The sequence below is a fragment of the Drosophila obscura genome, unplaced genomic scaffold (genome assembly GCF_018151105.1).
Source record: "Drosophila obscura isolate BZ-5 IFL unplaced genomic scaffold, ASM1815110v1 contig_46, whole genome shotgun sequence".
Lineage (NCBI taxonomy): Eukaryota > Metazoa > Arthropoda > Insecta > Diptera > Drosophilidae > Drosophila > Drosophila obscura.
In genome coordinates this window covers 2,618,142-2,635,281 of record NW_024542835.1, presented here as the reverse complement: position 1 = coordinate 2,635,281, position 17,140 = coordinate 2,618,142, and the positions used below count along the sequence as shown (strand labels likewise).

Sequence of the window (17,140 nt, the reverse complement as noted above, 5' to 3'; positions counted from 1 at the left end):
TTAGAATTGTGCAGACCACGACCCACCCGTTCTATTTAAAAAATTGAGGAGGAAAAAGGATAATTTGCTTATATGTTTTAGTGAATATTGAATTATTATTTTTGCTCAAACCTAATTATTCTAAGGCTGATAAATTTCCATAATTTATGGTACAATTTGTGTTTATAACTTGGATAAAAAGCAAACAAATTATAAATGGCAATTATTTATCCATTTAAATCAAATTGAATATGAACGATTTTGCTTTTATCATTTTTTCACTTTCTAAATCGAACTGAACACATAGCTAAAAAAAAATCCTAAGCGTATTTCTCATAGTAAACCGAACCCCCATAAATGTGTTCAACAAATCGTAACAACCAGAACGGAGAAGTATTCCAAAAATGAAGGAAAATATTGGCCCATAGTCATAGACGAGTTCGCACACACGAGCTGGGCAAACGGGGCACAATATTTTGACTGTTTCGTAATTTATTTGACATATTTATGAGGTTCATAAATACAGATACATATAAAAATGCGTTTATTTCTATTTGGCGATTTTTTAGTTTTTATGGCAAGCAAATAAAAAAAGAAACAAACCAAAAAGCAGCAAAAATCGGCATCAAAAATATATTTATACGTGAAAGTTTGGACTACTTCCAAGCCCAGGAAGCGTGCTATACAACAGCACCAACAACATACAGAAAATACTCCTCTCTCTGGCTGTTGCCTGGTCAAAGTTCCAATAGCGAAACATAAAACATTTTTATGTAATGATTTCCCTCTCTCCATCTCTGCTTTCTGGCTGCTCCTTTTTGGCGGGTCAGCTGCCTGAACTATTGACAGCTGATGATAAAAAATTGTTTAAAAATAAACCAAAAAATATTGAACAACATGGCCGGAAAGAGGGTGGGAAAAACGGGACCCAGCCAGAGTGTGCTTCTAGGGGTAGAACAAAAAATTGGTTAGTTAGGTTTGGTTGAAAAAAACGAATGCTTAGACCGCCCATTTTGTGACTAGACTTTTGCAAGTGGGTATTGGACCCATCGAGAATGATTTTGGGGTAAGGTTCAATGGACCTTAGAATGTTTACAGATTGCTTAGCCAATTTTCTTTGACTTGTATATTGTCTTAATTACCGACTGATAGGCGGCAAGAACAAGTGATGATCATTCATTTTTTATGCAGTCACTTTTAAATTCCAAAATCCATCTCCCAAAATGACGTTAGACGTTGATGGCGAATCCATTTATAAATATTTCTCAAATTCAGCTCCCTTTTTTCGCTTTGTAACAATAACATTTCAAGTGAAGCTACAGCCCCGCATTCAAGACATCGAAGTTATTCCCACTTGGTCCATTACAAGTCTCGCACCTCCTCATTGAATCCCCTCCAGCTGATCCATTCCATTTGACTCCATCCCGACACATCCACTCACGCATTAAACATTTTTCGCCCTTACACTTTTAATTTATGTATTTACTTTTTGGATGGTTTGCCTTCCGTGCCGTTCTCCGCCTTGTGGACTGTGTACTCGTATGCCTACCACCTGCGGCATTTTCGCTCGCCGAGACAGAGGCTCTTATTGAAATTCCAAAGTTGAAATGACTGCAAAACGAGACAGGCGAAAGGCGAGAGGTGGTGACGGTGATGGTCGAGTTCTGGCTACATGCTGACAGCCGTGTCAGCTACAACTCCCATCGTCGTCATCGTCATCAGTTGGTTGCTGCTTTCCCGTTCTGCCGCTCTTTTCTGGTCGAGTTCTGTGGTCGCGCCTTGGTCTGGAGTCTGCTTTGAGTCTGCCGCCCTCCCCATATATATTTATATACATTTTTTGGGGGGCCTCGCTTAAGCGTGGCAATGGACCACTTACGAGGCAACTCAGTGGAGACCTTCATTTGACACCCTCCCATTCCCATTCCCATTTCCAACCCCAGCTCCTAGCCCCACTGAATGTTTGTTTGTCTGCGATGTCTGGCCTGGTACTTTGTTTGGCTGCTTAACTTTTGATCAGCTTTTAATGCGCCCAAATGATATGCATTTTGTCTGTAAAGTTTTATTGCAAATATTTACTCTGTGGCAGGTCAGTGGCTTCGCCAAAAACGAACTCGAAACAACGCAATAATGCCAGTAAATCAGAACATTTAATTTTTGAATATGCGGGGATTAGATTGGATAAATTCCAAAAATTCGGAATTATTAAATAATGCGAATGAAAACAATGATATTAATTATATTTTCTCTTACTGTGCGCACTCTTTGAGTACATGCCAGTCACTCTTTCCTGATAAGCTGCTCAGTGATAGAGAGAGAAAGAGAGACAGAGGGAGAGAGAGAGTGCACTGATGCTGATTAGCGAATATAAAATGGATGCAGTTATTGTTGTTCAAAAAGTCAAATACTCGTTCTTCAGAATCCAGCACAGTTCAGCGGAGATCTAAAAATACTTTCACAGAGAGAGAGACAGACACTCAAAACTTAGCACTTAGCTTCTCCAATTGCAACATATTCTTACTTTTTTTTCGAGCCTGAGACCCTTCTGGAGGCATTACAATGGCTTCTCAAAGTCATGACAACATTTATGAAAAGGATGGGAAAAACATTAGAAGCTGGGACAGAAAATCGCACCTACAATATAACTTAACTGCAATGGAGTACGAGTATGATAAGACTGGCCATTCCCCCCGTGCCTTGACTGTGGTGACCCTCTGTGTCACCCTTGCCCAATACACTGCACTTTATTTCAGCTCTGTTCGGGTCGGGCATCCCTCTAGCTAAATGGTGAACCATTAAAAGTGGACATTTGTAAACATAAACTGACAGATAAACAACGAAAGCAGACATGGAACTTTACCTGGCCGCAGCACCTCACCTCACCTCAGCACCCACTGGGCAGCTGAATGATACGGAGAGTTGCCCCTGCTATTTTCATTGGTTTACATTACACGCGCAGAGGGGGACGCGGACACACATCTACCTAGAGAAAGCCGTTAAAATACTTAACAAACGTAGATTGTAAAAGTTTTTTATAACAAAATAAAATGCCATGGACGGTTGTGGTTGTTTGCTGGATTGGAATGGAGTGTAGGATGGTAGGGCTTCGGATTGGGAGGTCACTGCTAAACAACAATGTGCTGCTGAAGGACAATTTTTCTCCTCCCCTCCCCCCTGGTTACTGGTCCCCCAACGTTGCGATAAATGCAGCCACATCGGGTGGGGCAGAAAAAGACGCAACAACAAAATGCTCGCTCGTTATATGGGTCAATATGGGAAACAAAAGCATTGTGCAAAGGTAGAATCAGAAAAACAAAATGCAACAAAATCTGAAAAAAGCATGGCATTGAAGAAAGTTTCAACAAAAAAATAGTTGGGAGGAATCTTAAGGGTTCGATGGCGAAATATCCTGTAAAAAAAAAAAGTGAATAAAATGTTTGAATGCGTTTGAAGAATCTAAGATTTAAACCAATGATAATGTGGATTAAAGGAATATAATAATAATATAATATATAATATTATAATATAATAATAATAAAAGAAATAATAATAATATAATATATAATATAATAATAAATATTAATGATATAATATAATAAAATAAATTAGAGACTTTAGCAGGCGTTTATGCTGTGTCTACAAACATTAATTGTAATGAAGGAAATCATTTTTAAATCCATGACGCCAATCGATTGGCAAAGATCGCACACTGAACGATCATTGGCACAAAATAAATGTGTGTGTTCCTAGTCAGCCCACGAAATCTAGATATTGCTTCATCATGCCGCACTCGAACCGACTGAACAGAGCATCCAAATGAGAGGGGAACACCCAGAGAAAAACAAAAGGAAAAACGAGAATGAGAGGGAAATAGATGACCAGTTCGGCTGGCACTTTGTTGCAACATTTTGTGTTGTCATATGAAGCAGTGGCGAACGGAAGGGGGCACAACAACGGAAGCTGGCGGTCAGGTCAGATGCTCGTTCGCTTTTCAAAGGGATGGTTGGAATAGTAGTTAGCATCCAATTGGATTCTTGTGGAGGTGGTCAGCTTGGGTGCTCGAGGGTGGGGTTTTGTCTGTGGAGAAAAGTACCTTTTCTGCTCAGTGCAGTGGGTCTGGGCTCTCCCCTTTAGTTAAGGTCAATGTTGTTATTGCACCATCACGAAATTGGTTTGGCAGAAAATAATAAAAATACGCCACTAATTGAAATGTGGAAAGTTTTGTCCAAAGGAGATTTTATTATATTTTCTGATAAATACAATACCAGATTTTAGCCTTATCCAAGCCGACTTCAGTGTGGGCCGACTCAATTTCCTTGATGACGGCGGGCCTAAGCTTTTGTTTTTTGGTATACACCACAGTCTCAACTGCAAAATAGTGTATTCGATTGCTGTACTGTGTAGGGGGATTTCTACTTACTCCTGGGCTGAATTCCGGTATCGATGCATGTGTATTCCATCACATAGTTCTTGTCGTCAGTTGCAATAATAATCGAATACCTGTCACTCTTCGGCCTTCGCTTGTTTGGGTCGGGATACTTGGAGTGCTTACATATCCCCATATGGATGGGGACTGGATACCAAACGGCAAACGTCCACAATTCCCCCTTCAGTGTCGTCTGCACAGATGTGTAAAATAATACTGATTTTTACAAGTTTCGTCCCACCGACTTGTGTGCACACCTACACTGGCAACGGCTTTACTTGGCTTTTTGCAGGCGGCTTCATTGCCTGGAAGGACCATGAGGAATGTAACTAATGCGAAACTAAAACTGCAAAGCTTTCCGTTTTGGTTAATTATTTGCAGGCATTTATTTGAACAACCTACTTGAGCTCCATTCCCATTTGTCCCATTTGAACTGAGAGTCTGTCACAATATGAGAACAAAAGGTATTCTAATTTTCCATGGCAATTGAGGGGGAACCAATGGAAAATTCAGCTTGACATTCAAATCACATGCTGTCCAGCCTCTGCTCTGGTCATATTTAATCGTATTTAAATATTTTACGATACTTTAAATCTTGTTTAAGAAACGATAGATTTATCTGCATGTATATAAAAATTAAAGAGCACAGACTATGTGGAATTGGTAACCTTTATAAGCATCACCTTTCCTATAAGTATCTTTAACTTACAGTGTGACTCATTTTATTTGCAGATTTTATTGCGGCACTCAAGGATGTCTCCGTAATGATACCACAGGCAGTGAAACGTGGCAGCAACGCCCTGTTCACGTGTAATTACGATATGGAAAACGATACTCTATATTCGGTGAAATGGTATAAGGGCAAGCGTGAGTTTTATCGCTACACGCCCAAGGAGAATCCGGCCATGAAGGTCTTCGCCATGACAAGTGGTCTCAATGTTGAGGTGAGTACCACATGGAAACCATACCTCCTGAATCCCGCTCCGTCGCCTCCATAAAGAGCACATGTTACTGCAGATGCGTGTAAATTATATCCATAATGGCTGATTGCCAGCATCTCTCCACCCACTGCCATAACAGCATTTTCCCTTACTTTTGGCCCACTGCTCGTTGTAATTATGCCAGTCCATCCGTAGACGAATCCGTTAAAGTTGCTGGGCGTGGCCAATTAGTCGCGCTTGCGATTGACTTGCGGCTCATTAAAAAACAATATATATACAGATTGCATAAAGGACCAGCGACAAATATGGCCAATCAGTGAAGGGTTAAAGATCCAACTTCAAAATACCCTGTGAGATTCAATTGTTGATCCTAGAGATAATTTAAATTGGCATTTTCGATAATCGTTTCGCACTGTAAGAGGGGTTTACATTCAGCTACGCCACTCTAGTACTGAAATATATTTTGTATACTGTCAGATATTTGATATTTCATGTTTTTGCATTCCCTCTGCTATACCCTATAATGAGAGTGTTTTTAAAGTTTAATTATTACGTGGAAATGCACACGAGCCAATTAGGTATCGGCGCCAGCAAATTGGGTTAAACAGCCGAACGAACTTCAGCGGCGAATGATCCTGCTCCACCCACACCACTGACTCTCCTGCAAGTGTGACATATATGTACACATGTATGCATGTGTGACGGCATATTAAACCCCATGCTAAATGCAATTTATTATATTTGATTTTTATTAAGTGAATTGCCATATGAGGTTTCGTCATTTTCCCCGACAAAGATTAAATTCCACGTACGAAAAATGCCAAATAAATATGTACGCAAATACGAGTATGCCAGAGCTCAAGTGGATACGGGTACGCACAACACAAATTGTGGGTAAGCGTATAATCAAAATTAATATGATAGTGGTTTGGGGTTCAGACTCCACATGCAGAATATAAAGGGGTATTTATAACAATTCTGCGAACCTTCTATCAATTAATTAATTATTTGGGATACATTTTTTGCAGAGGTTAGATCAAGCACCATTCGAAATGTAAAGGGCCATTCTCTGAAGAGGATTAAGCCCTTCGACCGTGAGATAGCCCCCACTTATGGCCACGAGTCAAATCACTTTGACTCAAAGCAAATCTTAATCAAAGGCAGATGACCCCCTCAGCCTTAAATTCAACTCTTCACCTTTATACCCTCAATTTGCAGTCACTTTTCATGAGCTAGGCAGGACCTCCCGAACCACCCCGCAACCTGCCCCACCTTGCTGTTCACTTTGCCATTCATAACCAAGACAAAATTCATTTTTTTCTTTCGTTTCTTTTCACTTTTGCCCTGGCAGGTGGGTTATATTCAATTTCTATGCTCCGCGTCCAGCCAATTTTTGCCCAACTAATTTTTATTACGTGTTTCATTTCCTTTCACGTACCTTTCCTTCCCATACCTCCACCATTTTCTTTAACCCTTCTTTCTCTCTCTCTCTTTCTCTCTTTCCCTTACATAGCGGAACCTTTCGAATCAAAGTCATGTCGTGCTGCAGTCGGTGCCGTTGAATATTTCGGGCAAATTTACATGCGAAATATCCGTGGAGGCCCCCACGTTCCAGACCGCCATGGTGTCCGGCGAAATGGAGGTGGTTGGTAAGTAAAAAAAGCCCCATACACCCATAAAGGGATATGCAATCAAAATATGTATAGGGTTAAAAAGTGCACGAGGAGCCGGAAAGAGAAGGGAACCAGAAATTGCGGCCGTGGCAAGCAAATTAATTAGAACAAACGTGTTGGAGGCTTGCACTGGGTGGCTTTGGATTCTGTTCTCTCCTCTTTTGGCGCCAAAAGCAAATTTTACATTTCCGTTCCTTGTCTCACTCCCCCCTGCAACCCGCTCCTTTACACTCTTTGCAGAGCTACCGGAAGAGCACACCGTGGTCACCGGGATACAGGCGCGCTATCGCATCGGCGATTTGGTCGATGGCAATTGCTCAATTAAATACTCGAAACCGGCTGCTAATTTGACATGGACTATTAATGGTATTGTGGTAAGTTTTGGTTTCGTTTACCACTGCTATCCGCTGCTGGACACGCCTATTTCGCCCATTCCCTTCAATTAGACGGCAAAGGAAAGTGAGCGTGCGAACGGGTTGATCGGTTTCAATTGATGGCAGGCAGTTTTTCAATTAGTCATTGGCCAAAGCGCTGGGGCCAAATTGGTGTGTGCCGATACTTTCGTTTGGTCTGCTATTCGAGTGGGGTATCGTATGGGGGGTACTTACAGGTAAAACTCGTTAAGCACTGCTTGCATGTAAGACAGATTGATGAACTGAATGGGAGGATGCTGGATTTAATTATTCGTAGTGGAGCTTGGTTTACAATTTATCCATAACAAAAACTATTTTAAAACTACTTAATTGTTACTTGTTTGGTGTCGTTGCAAATTCTACCATTTGAAGACATTTAAATCAAGAGAATTTTCCTTCGAATGAATTATAATTCGAATACAAATACTTATATTCCCCACTGTTTTCCTTGATAATCAAAAGATCAATTTCTATAGTCACTGAAAAATATATTTACATACCAAATGGAAAGTTTAGCAATGTTTTCCCAAGATTTTGGCGTTTAGTGTGCGATTTTTCATTTCTCGTTTGTTGCCACTTTTTGGCACCTGTGCGAGTGAATTTTTGTGGGTGTTTCAATTCTTCGTACTCGTCTTTCTTATTTGCCTAGATTCGTACCCCCTCGCTCTCTGCCGCCCTCTGGCTGTCTCTCCCCATTCAGATATATATGTATATTTTTTGATGGGCCGTCAGTTTTTATGCCTTTCGCCCTTGCTGCGCTGGATGTTTTATGGCCGCAACCACAGCCGTCGACTCCAACAGGAGGTCACACTGACTCCTGCCAGGCCTCGCCCAGCTGCTGTCAGGCCGCTTCGCATGATTGCGCACAGGTGTCTGGAGAGGAGTAGCAGTGTCCGTGGAGTGGCTGCGGATCGGGGAACGGGGTGCAGACAAGGCTGACATGTCCCGGCATTTTGCGTTTGGTTTTTCAAGAAACGTTTAGGTTGTCAGCTAGTTTTTCCTTTGCGTTTCGTCTCGTTTTTATGGGCCAGAGCTGTGAAGTTCCTCCGCCCAGGGCATTACGAGCTCCCCAGACTTTCGGCTGAGGGAAGTGTTATTGTTGCCCTTCGTAAGAGGGGCGACGAGGGTTAGCTGGCAGCTGGAGTATAGTAAATGCGTTGTCAATGTCAAAACCCCGCCTCCAGTCATAACTCATATTTGTGGCCTCTCTGTGTTGGTGTTTTGGAAGAGTTTGGGAACGTTTTGGGTGTTGTAGGTTGGTTTGGTTTACCGATTGACTCCCTGGAAAATTAAGTTAGGAGTGAACCATTTTAAGCAAAATGTTGACAAGCTCTTAAAGATCATAAATGTTCAACAAAGTATTGTATTCGATATAAATTTTGTATTTTATTTAATTGATGGATTTGTAAATAAATTAATTTAGCAGTAATTTTGTAAAAATATATTTTTATTTTTTTCTTTGTACGATAGTCTCTGAGAAAATTAAGACGAATAACACAGCGCATTACAGCAAAATTTTAACAATTTAATTTCGTTTATATATATTCATATCGTTAGATTGAGGCAGTATTGTTCCCATTTAATGCCTCAAATGAATTGGGCAGAAGGCATTCCTAGCCCGATCCGATATAGTTCCGATCGAATTGTGGTTAACACCAATAACACCAATAAATCAGACTTGTATGATTTTTATTATCTATTTAATTGTGCGCACGAATTCTCGTGCGGTCTGTACCCAATTACCGAACTAGAAATAATATTATTTATATACGTAATTATATTAAAAAAAAATTATAATACATATTTGCAAAACAATTTATACACCACGTTCCCACGGAAACACAACAAAAACTACCACAAAAAAAACTCTTAAACGCAAGCGAAACGTCTGAATTTTAATTTAAGATTTAATCATTTTGAGAACCTGCAAACAGCTAAAAAATATACATTTGTATAGATAGATATATGTACATACATACATACACAAACTAAGACAAACAACACTTAAGTGTTGCCTACACCATGCGGTGGGTGCGGCCACTTGATCTTTTAGCTAACGAGCGCATTTCAACAGGAGCACCACTCTCCGTTCCCTCGGCACCACCAGGCCATCATGTGTGCTGTCAGTTGTGGGTGGATGGATGGGTGGATAGATGGGTGGATAGATGGCTAGGTGGCTGGTCGGGTCAGGCACGGTATCTGCAGAGCCACTTCAAACTAAACTCACCGCAAACAAAGTGGCCTCGTCTTCAGCACAGCGCTGCCATGTCCTTTGGCGCCTCCCCATCATGGTGATACACCATCATCATCGTCCTTCCATCTACATGCCCATCCCCATCCCCAGCACCATAGTTCTGGGCTCTCTGCTCTAGTTAATCACTCAAGCGTAAATCTATTCATCATTCATAAGTTATAAATTTGCCTGTGCTGTGGCATGGTTTCCCTTATTTTTTGGGCGGGAGGAGAAGTGTCGGCTTTTGGGATAGTTCTCCTTTTCATATTTCATGTTGTGGGGCACACTTCATTGGGGGTCAGTCGCAGTATCGAAGAGGCGCAGCTGTCCCATTGATAAATATTTATAAATTGATTTTGTTGGAAATTGGAGCATCTGCACGTTTGAATCGCACTTGACATTCTTCTCCTTGTGCTTTCACATAGGTGCCACCGCATCACATCAAGACGTATCAGATTGAGAAGCAGGAGAACACCACACTGGAATCGGTTACAAGTGCCATACATTTCATGGTCACCACTCAGCATTTTCTCAAGGGTCAGATGAGGGTAAGAGCAGGACCCAAGCAAGCCACATTCGCAAATTGGTTCTGTTCAGACTCTAATAAAGTTTCTTCCTTTCTGGTTGTTAGCTCAAGTGCACGGCCAATATCTTTGACATCTTCAAGGAGGAAATGGAGAGTGTGATTGAGGAGGACAGACCCAGGATAATGGCCTCCGGCAGGTCGTACGATATCAACAACTATCCCCTCGATGAGCATACGAATGGCGAGAGAGGCTTCGAGGATCACAATGAATCATATTTGACATACTACTCGGGTAAGCAATCGAATGACCAATTAAAATAAATAATTTGCTATTACCCCTTGATGAAAGAATTTCATTTGAGGTTTATCATTTAGCGATTACATTTGACTGGAATCCCACCTATGTATTTAATTTAATTTTATGATCTCAGTGAATTAAAAGGATCTTATGATTTTAAAATCATCTAGTCCTTTGATCTCGGCAGTTCAAGAAACAGTAAAACTATATAGATGCTGTTTAAAATTCGAGCCAATTCATAAAACATAACTAAACATAGTTATTTCAAACTTTAAGATCATTCTGCACTTTTTCCTAAATAAATTAATATTTTAAATATTCAAAGTATTCATTTCATATTTTACATAAATTTGTATATTAATTGAATTTTTGTTCTAAGTTTTATTATTTTGCATTTGTGTATTAGCTTTTTTCCTGTGCGCCTGAATCGCATTCATTGCACAGGAGTCTTCCCACGGCTGAATTTCAGCAATCTTCAATGGCAAACATTGGGAATATATCGCATATATACAGCCCTAAGTACTCAGCCAGACGGCGGCTCGAGTGGTTTCGTGTAGGTTGGGGGTGTGTGTCAAAAATGCATTTGCATAAAGTTAGGAGACTCCAGTTTGCACTCTGGAATCGGCACATCCAATCTTCCCACTCCATCAGCTCCAGTTCCGCTTTGGAGTTCTCCTCGGGCGCTGCATCCAAAAGAATGTTGCACACCCGAATGCGCACGTTGATGTTGCGCTTCCCGCCCGAGTCCATCCCGCCGCCATCAGTCGCAAACTGAACTCAATTTTAAATACAATTTTCAGCTCAATGCGCTTACATTCATGTTATTCTTGGTGTTGATGCTTGGTGTTAAGTAAATGTTGCCTCAAGTGAGTGGCAACACATTCCCTTCTCCCAGCCAAGGGAAACCGCAAAGGAAAATAGCGGAAAAGCAGGAAGAGCGGAAAAATTCTTTGGCGCACACTCCACTCCACCATGCCGCAGGCCCCAATCATCGCTTCCGTCCTGCACAGTCTGCCACAATCCAGCGACAATCTTTCATGTCTAAACTTAGTTTATATCAATTTGATTTGCCCACCATTTGATTCGATAAGCCTGCTCCGCCTCAGTGGCTTCCTCCGGTGCGGTGCGGTGGCAGCCCACAAAATGTTTATGCTGCACAATTTTATTTACATAATTTATATATGTATGTTGTGTGCCCCACAACGACAAAATGCAGGCACTCCACCAACTTGGAGATCGTCCAGCGAAGGCGGATGATTCCCATGAATTTGCATGCGAGTCGCAGCCAGAAGGGATCCCTCGGGTAAATAGCCACCAATGAAAACAATTTTAAAATCGAATAAATTGATTTTTAAGGCAAAGATAAATCTTTTTAGAGGAATCTAAGGAAGTTTCACTTGCAATAACTAAAACAAATAATTTACCAGTCTCAGCTAAAATACCTCCACGAAGGTATGAGGTCGAATTTGATAAATGATATGATATGATATTGGTATCGTATCCCCATCGATCGATACTAAAATCTTCCTTTCATTGGGGTAGCCATTAGACATTCTCTATCAAGAATTTGTCAGCCTGGAAAATTGTAAATCCCATTTCACAAAGGAATCGAAAGCGAACGACCAAAAAACGTTCTAAACCATCACCATCTCTGTCTTTCCCTCTGACTCCATCCAGTCTATCCAGTCTATCCATCTCTCTCATAGCTGCCTGTCTGTCTGTCTCTTTTCAGCGGATAATAGTGCATCGGGCGCATCGACAGCTGCACATGAAATCTTTTGGCACGTCTGGCCATCGAAGCTCGGGGCAGCACTTCGGATCAGACTCCACATCAACAGGCAGTTGGTGGGGGCGTGGCCGTGGGACGCACTCGGTGCCTGGATTACGCCAGCAACGGGACGGGGAACAGCTCTTTTGTGTCTGCTAGGGCTGCTGGCCCATCAAATTATCAACTGTCAATACACAAAGAAATCGACAGCAACAGCGACAGGAACAGCGATGGGGCAGCAGCAGCAGCAGCCGCAACAGCAACAGTCGCCCGGAGTCGAAACGGAGGCTGTGACAATGTCAAAGGCGGCAGCATCCGCAGCTAGAGCGAGCGTCAAATGCTTTTATAATTGTCAAATGGCAATGGCAATGGCAACACACAGTCCCCATCCCCGCATGAAAATCCCGGAGAAGAAGAAGGATGATGGCAATGGGATTCGGGATGGGACTGTGGAGGGAGACGATGATGACGCGAATGTTGCAAGTGTGGCAAATGCCGGCGATGATTTAACTGCAACTGCAGCGGGAATGGCAAAGGCAAAAGGACAGGGAAAAGGAAAGGCAGCTGCAACAGCGCCATCTGGAGTTGGCGTTAAGCGACTGTCAGCGACACTTGTGGGCGTGGCACGGCCCTGGCTGGATCAACGATTATTGATGACTCGACGACGAAAGATGTGGACGCCCGTTTTGGAGGGCTCCAACTGCCTCTCTTGCTGATGTCGAATTGATGATGAAATCCATTTCCAAAAGTAGCTTAAGGTGTTTGCCCACTTGTGCTACAGTGAAGCCTCTCTCTCCCCTTCTCCCTGTCTCCCTGTCACCCAGTCCCCACCCAACCAATATTTCCCTGCCCGACAAAGTGAAAAGTCGGAGGAAATAATTAATATATATGAATATTAATTGGAATCGCCAGCTGGATGGCTGTATGGCTGGGACGCTGCTTTAGTTCGTAAGTGTTATGCATAAGGTCAGGGCCGGAGAAGGAGCGAGAATAATTAAGTATAGCCAGAACGGGGAGACCTTCAAGGAATCATTGAATAATAACAGGAAATATATAGTCTTATATGTATTATTGTAATATGGAAAGGTGTATGTAATATGCATATACCTAGAGGATAAAATCGGTAAAATAGTATACAAATTCCCAAGCACAACCCAACAGTTCGAGAGAAATGCTTGTTTGAATTAGTATTTAAATAGATCTAAATTTAAATTTATAAAAAACAACTACAGCAATCCCTTAGATCATTGCTTGGACACTTTGAGAACTTTCTACTGATTGCTGGAACACCCTCACCTGCTGCGTGAAAGCCGATATGCTTTATTATAGTAGTAATATGTATGTATGTAGGATTGAATCTACAAATTGCAGTTGTTTAAATGTAATTATTACACTCAGTTCAAGATTCAGTGGATGGTTTTATTTGCAGAATTTGAGCAGAACTCCGCTGCACTATTATCAGCAAATAAAGATTGTAGAAAAGCTTCGAAAGCTTGAATTCCGTAGAGAGGGGGAGAGAGAGAGGCACAGAGCAAGAATAGCCAAACCAACAACAAAAGCAGATCGAAGAGGAACCAACATCATTTACCGTTCTTATGATTTTGTGTGTTGTGATCCCAAGTCGAATATTAAACATGCATACTCACAAAACAACAGCACTACAGTCAAACTTCGCTAGCTTGAATTTGGTGAGAATACATTATTCCGTGGAATAATGCTAACTCGAACTAAAATCGAATTACCATACCATTACCATTCCCATTTCCATACATTCATCCGAATGGAGTCTCCAGATAGCGAAGTTGGACTGTAAAACGAAGAAAAGCAATAACAAGTAGAACGAAACCGAAAGCCACACGTTGTACAGCCAGTTGAACTTTAGACTGCACTTGATCTTAGCTTTCGAGAGCAGAACTCTAGTGAGTTTTAGGGAGATCTTTCGTAAGCTTCATCCGCCGATTAGACAATGCTGTCAAAGCCTGTGTGACACCAGTTGCTGACTCTCTTAGACAATAGGAAGAGCACGGCCACATAAGCCTTATGGGTAAGCAATCTACTAAGATGGAGATAAGACTATTGTTAAAGTGGGTTTTATTAATCAAATTTGCTCGATTTTCCAGGTATGAAAATAAATTTTCTCTCAGTCGGTCTGTAGAATGAATGGCAGGTGTCACACAGGCACGCAGAATATCGCTTTCAAAGCAAGACAAACAAAATGAGTTGCTTTCTTTGTGGGATTATTCATTATGTAAATAGATGTTTTAGAAACTGCAAACATTGAAGTTGTTAGCTTAAATATGATACATATGATATAATAGAAACACTGTATAGAAAGGAACTTTTTACGGGTTTGGAAAAAAGCGAAATTAATTATGAAATGATACAAATTGATTTGTAGAAGAAAAAAAATAGAACACAAGAATACTAAAATAAAATTGAGTTTCAACTTATTATTTGGCAATATATAAAATCAAAGAAATATGAAGATTATTTGAAAATTTTTGGCCAACAAAAATCCAGCGGTAAATAGTTCCTTTGCCTTGAAAATAAATCAATGTTCATGTAATTGGTAAACAAAAAAAAGTACCGAAAATGTTGTAAATTAAATGGAAACCCCTTAGGGAAGCATCTAGAAACTAACTTACACGTATAACAAATAAGAAAATAATAATTGATTTAAACTAAGCCTACATTTGTACATACATATATAGTAACTACGAGTATGGATTAAAATTTACTCTGGAGAGGAATTAAACTTCAGGATATGTAAATGTTAAAATACAATAAAATATATACATATTTATGTGGAATGCATGCGATCAGATTTCTCTAATCAAAACGTGTTGTGAAAGTTGTCTTCCCTAATTTACATTCTCTGCTCAATAAATTGTTGGTAAATTCCATTTTTACCCTAAGTTCTTATATGGTTTCGGTTATGTAATGCAACATAATCATAAAAGAGGAGGCAAAAAAGATTGTAAAAAATAATTAAATTTAGTGTACATAGACATACGATTATTGCTGGAGTAAATGTATCTTCATTTCGATGTTTTTCAAATGAGCGAGGAAGAAAAGTTAAATACAGCCAAAAAATAAATGTTGTTATCTGATAAGCCCGGAAAACTAGTTCTAGGTTTTTAATATTAGTAACCAAATTTAAGTAAATGGTAAAGCAAATGCGTTTGCATTGAATATAAAATATTCATATCCGAATCAATAACCGAAAACGTGTAAAGCCAACATAAGTCTAGAGACGACCTAAAGCCCTAAGTAACCATACGAGTAACAGTGATGCAAGAACGCAGCGAGCAAATAAAATAGACCCTAATCAATAGAGCAGACACAAACCAACATGATGTAATGATTTCAAAAAGTATTATTGTAAAAAGTAATTTGAACGCAGGAATGGAGTATATTAATAGTACATACATATATGTACGCATATGTATGTATGGCATTTGTTTGAACAATAAGCAGGCAGAATATATATATACATATATAAATAAACAACAATAAATATTTAATAACGTGATGTGTGGTGTGATTACTTTACATTCTCACTGTTCTTCCAAAGGATTGCAGCGACATCAGGCGGGCAAGCGGCGTACTCACAGCTGGAAAGCTCTACTATAACATGCTACATACATATGTATGTTCTCTGGAGAAAGCTTTCTTTTACAATTTTCTTTTCAATGCAAAAATCAGGTAGAACTCCAAGTGCTATCTCAGACACCTTATTGGATGACAATTCATGATATATATCAATATACAGATATTTTGAGAGTACACGATTTTCATAAATATTAACAACTCTCTAAGTCCATGTCCAACCGACTTTCACAGGAAAGCTCCTCTTGTCGACAGGTGCCTCCGTTGCTATTTCATCTCTGTTCTATGTAGCAGAACTAAAACAATTTATAAATTTTAGATCTTTGTTTATTGGTAAAGAACGTTGTTGTTAAAATCAGGGACCGTGAGACTTATAATTTTATAATACAAATTAATAAATAAGAATAAACTTTTGATTACTATTAACAACATTAAACACAAGACTTTTTTCTGATTTTTATTTAAAAAATTGAAAACATTTTAACAATTTTTAGAAATAGTACAATACAAATTAATTTTTAAAAATGATTCTTTGAAAATGTTAAAATGTGGGAATTAAAATGGTTTATTCGACAAAAATATCCATTTCATTAAATACTCGTATCTTACGCAAAATAAAGTCATCTAAAAAATGTATTTACATGTATACGTACATATATCATATTATATGAATTGATATACATACATATGTAAATTAATATACATGGATTAAATTAGCGTTTGGTGAAACTATAAATGGCGGAGCTTTTTTTAATGGAATTCATGAATGAAACCTCAGTACAGTTTTGTTTCAAATGGATATCCTTGAAAATATCCTACAAATATTCGTAGTTTTAGTTTTGGATGGATGAAAGTGCTGCTGCACACCTCGATTAAATCTGAATACTGTTAAATTACTGTTTTGTGGGATGTCAGCGGCTATTTGAACCGTATGCACTTACCGTATGTTCTGTCTTGTTGTGAAACGAAATACTGAAATACATAAATATTCAGTAAACTGTCACGAAATCTAGAATGCAGCTGCATGATCGTTTAAGAAGTACATATGTAATACATATTATGTATGTACTAAACTTTAGTAACTAAATCAAAAGCTTTCGCCAGAGCCGTTATGATATCCGGCAAAGCTCTTGGTGTATGCAGTTCTTTCTGATGCGCACACACACACACTCTGCTGGATGGATCGAGAGCCGCTCTGGCCGCACACTCTCTCTCTGCTGTTCAGCGTAGGGGAGCTTTCAGGTGAAGGTCAGTTGGGACATGGACCAAGGCTGAGC

At 39.9% G+C, this 17,140-nt stretch overlaps 2 protein-coding genes across 4 annotated transcripts in view; one reads left to right on the top strand and one right to left on the bottom strand.

Annotated features, from left to right (window-relative positions):
* Nucleotides 1-13,768, top strand: part of LOC111071744 — a 47,897-nt gene extending 34,129 nt beyond the window's left edge. The window contains exons 1-7 of one of the 2 annotated variants that reach the window (XM_022363244.2): nucleotides 5,019-5,065; nucleotides 5,135-5,346; nucleotides 6,857-6,992; nucleotides 7,257-7,390; nucleotides 10,088-10,210; nucleotides 10,294-10,480; nucleotides 12,219-13,768. In XM_022363244.2, coding sequence (XP_022218936.2) covers nucleotides 5,026-5,065; nucleotides 5,135-5,346; nucleotides 6,857-6,992; nucleotides 7,257-7,390; nucleotides 10,088-10,210; nucleotides 10,294-10,480; nucleotides 12,219-12,970 — 1,584 coding nt within the window. In that variant the 5' untranslated portion in view covers nucleotides 5,019-5,025 and the 3' untranslated portion in view covers nucleotides 12,971-13,768. Of the gene's footprint in view, nucleotides 1-5,018; nucleotides 5,066-5,134; nucleotides 5,347-6,856; nucleotides 6,993-7,256; nucleotides 7,391-10,087; nucleotides 10,211-10,293; nucleotides 10,481-12,218 lie in introns of those variants that run through there. The other variant, XM_022363243.2, reaches the window with a different exon arrangement.
* LOC111071747 lies at nucleotides 4,181-4,902 on the bottom strand. Of its 2 annotated transcripts, none has more exons than XM_022363248.2 (4): nucleotides 4,805-4,902; nucleotides 4,664-4,748; nucleotides 4,397-4,595; nucleotides 4,181-4,344 (listed from the first exon to the last, which is right to left on the bottom strand). In XM_022363248.2, the coding sequence occupies exons 1-4, from the start codon at nucleotides 4,828-4,830 to the stop codon at nucleotides 4,217-4,219; spliced, it is 438 nt and encodes a 145-aa protein (XP_022218940.2). In that variant the 5' UTR covers nucleotides 4,831-4,902; the 3' UTR covers nucleotides 4,181-4,216. The 2 variants fall into 2 exon arrangements, with proteins under 2 accessions (XP_022218940.2, XP_022218941.2); XM_022363249.2 differs by having other exon boundaries at nucleotides 4,664-4,756; nucleotides 4,805-4,845.
* Nucleotides 13,769-17,140: the final 3,372 nt, after the last annotated feature.

Bases quoted from the DNA above. Each gene is read 5' to 3' on its own strand.
- LOC111071747 (XM_022363248.2), bottom strand. From the start codon at position 4,830: ATGGGACAAATGGGAATGGAGCTCAA. The intron at 4,749-4,804 runs GTAGGTTGTTCA...AAAGCTTTGCAG, and splicing joins CAAATGGGAATGGAGCTCAA to TTTTAGTTTCGCATTAGTTA. The intron at 4,345-4,396 runs GTAAGTAGAAAT...ACTATTTTGCAG, and splicing joins TACCGGAATTCAGCCCAGGA to TTGAGACTGTGGTGTATACC.